Source organism: Merops nubicus, unplaced genomic scaffold (assembly GCF_000691845.1).
Source record: "Merops nubicus isolate BGI_N331 unplaced genomic scaffold, ASM69184v1 scaffold20273, whole genome shotgun sequence".
Lineage (NCBI taxonomy): Eukaryota > Metazoa > Chordata > Aves > Coraciiformes > Meropidae > Merops > Merops nubicus.
The window spans coordinates 3,239-5,586 of NW_008597153.1; the positions used below are offsets into that span (position 1 = coordinate 3,239).

The 2,348-nt window shown below is 60.4% G+C and overlaps 1 protein-coding gene across 1 annotated transcript in view; it reads left to right on the plus strand.

Annotated features, from left to right (window-relative positions):
* LOC103769430 (excitatory amino acid transporter 5-like) overlaps positions 1–2,292 on the plus strand; it is a gene marked incomplete at both ends in the record, with an annotated part of 3,794 nt that extends 1,502 nt beyond the window's left edge. The window contains 2 exons of the mRNA XM_008936627.1: positions 1,199–1,411; positions 2,250–2,292. Coding sequence (XP_008934875.1) covers positions 1,199–1,411; positions 2,250–2,292 — 256 coding nt within the window. The remainder of the gene's footprint in view (positions 1–1,198; positions 1,412–2,249) is intronic.
* Between the last annotated feature and the right edge of the window lie 56 nt (positions 2,293–2,348).

Here is a 2,348-nt window from a genome sequence, read left to right on the forward strand (position 1 = left end):
CCGTCCCCAGGTGCGGCCCCCCCGCCCAGCCAGTCCTCCCCAGTCCTCCCCAGTCCTCCCCCAGTCCTCCCCAGTCCTCCCTGCAGGTGCAGCCTGGAATACTTCCTCTATTTTTAGTCTAGTTTTGTTTAAAAGTAGCTTATGGGCTACTTCTTAGGAAAGCTTATGAGTGCATAAAGGCTGAGCCAGCAGCTCTCTGCCTGGGGCAGTGGGGTCTGTCCCAACCAGGCATTTCTAAACCTTGCTAATGCCTTTCCTGGGCAGGGAATGGGGGTTGTGCTCAATTTGTCCCATGTTGTTTCTGCTGCTCCCTCCTCCTCATGGGCAAACTCCCCCCAGTGCCCCCCTGGTGCAGCCTGGCAGCTCTAGAGCAACCATTCCCCCACAGCCTTCCCCTGCCAGTGTGGGCACCTCTGCGGGCTGCTGCCCCCCCAGTGATGGACTGTTCCTCCTTCAGGAGCAGCCACCTGCCCTGGCAGGGTCCTCCATGGGCTGCAGAAGGGACTCTGCTCCACCTCAGGGTGCTGCATGGGCTCAGCCTGACCCCTCTCCACAGGGCACTGGGGAGTGGCTGCTCCCCCTTTCCCCACAGACCTGGGTGGCCACGTGGTTTTCTCTCTGTCCCACTCCTCTCTCAAGCAAAAGAACCCCCAAAACAAACCCACCCAACAGTTTTTCCCCTCTTAAATATGTCGTTGCAGAGGCTTTGATTGGCTCAGCCTGGGTCAGAGGTGGGTCCAGCTTGGAGCCAGGGGAGCTTCTCAAGGCTTCTACAGTGGCCACCCCAGTAGCTTCATCCCCCCCTCTCCTACGCCCTGTCCTCACCCCCCACCAACCCCCCCAGGCACAAACCCAACACAAAAGACATCCTTGCACCACACAAAACCAAAGGAGCAGCATCAGTTACTCACCACCACCATCCAGTGAGAATATTTCCTCCTCATCCCTTGGAGAAAACAGAAACATGGCCAGACCTTGAACAGGTTCTCAGAGGAGTGTCTGGTGCCCTGCCCAGCTCAGCCTGGGCTGCCACAGATCCTGTGGGCACAGGCACAGGGACCTGCAGGAGCTCTGTGAGGCCCTTCAGGACCAGTTACAAAAACACCTCAGGCAACTTCTCCCACCTCGGGGGTTCTGCCCACGGGCTGAGCCTTGTGCAGGTTGGGAGCAGACACTGCCCACGACCTTTCTGCTGCAGCCTCATGTCTGGCCTGGCCACCATGGACTCCAGGGCCTGTGGGAAGATGGGGGTGATCACCATCACCTACTACCTTTGGACAACGTTCATGGCAGTGGCCGTGGGGATCATCCTGGTGGTCAGCATCCACCCCGGAGCAGCCGCCCAGAAGGATGACTCCTCGGGGGGGAAGGTGGTGCTCAGCTCTGCCGACGCGCTGCTGGACCTGATCAGGTACCTCACGGGGTCAGGACTGGGCCTCACAGACAAGATCTTCCCCCAGGACGCTGAGCTCCTGCTTGGTGCTGAGCTCCTGAGGGAACAGGAGAGCTGTGCCCAGGCTGCCCAGGCACGGAGCCTCCCAGCCCAGCGGCGTGGGGGTTGGTTCTCCCCACGATGTCCCTCTGGCCACTTGGTCACCCCTATTGCCCCCTGCCCAGAGCCACCCTCAGAGCAAGGAGAGGTGTGGCAGCAGACAACAGGCAGACTGAGATTCCCTGCTAAGCTCAGCGGGGAACCCTCTGTGTCCTCTGAGTGTCCCTCTGCAGCCCCAGCTGTGAGATGCCAAACCCTGCATCTCCTTGGGCTTGGCCAGGCAAAAGCAAGCAGGAGTTGCTCCAGGGCTGGATTTAAGCAGTGGATGAGGAGTAGCTGGAGGGTGGGTGCAGTCCAGGGCTGGATTTAAGCAGTGGATGAGGAGTAGCTGGGGGGTGGGCGCAGCACAGACCCATGGGCTGGGGCAGAATCTCCATTTCTGGAGGTGTCCAGCCCACGGGACGAGGCTCTGAACGTCCAGCTCCAGCTCTGCAGGAGGTCCCACGCTGAGCAGGGGCTGGAGGTGGCAGATGTCCACCAGCCTCTGGCTTCTGTGAGCCCAGGGGACGTGTGGTTCGCAGGCCTGCTCTTTGTGCACCTTTCAGCCTGTCTTGGCCCTCAGCTTGCACAGAGGACATCAAAGTAGTGTTGGCTGCACTGTCCTCCTCTGGGGCTTGTGCCCAGCAGAGGTGCTGCCCAGGCTGCTCCCCGGGTGCCCCCGATGCCCCGTGACCCCTGTGCAATTGCTCTCTTACAGGAACATGTTTCCTTCCAACCTGATCGAAGCTTCCTTCCAGCAGGTGAGTTCACCCAGCTCCACCACTGCAGGCGGGTGGGAGGGTGCTCAGCTCCAGAC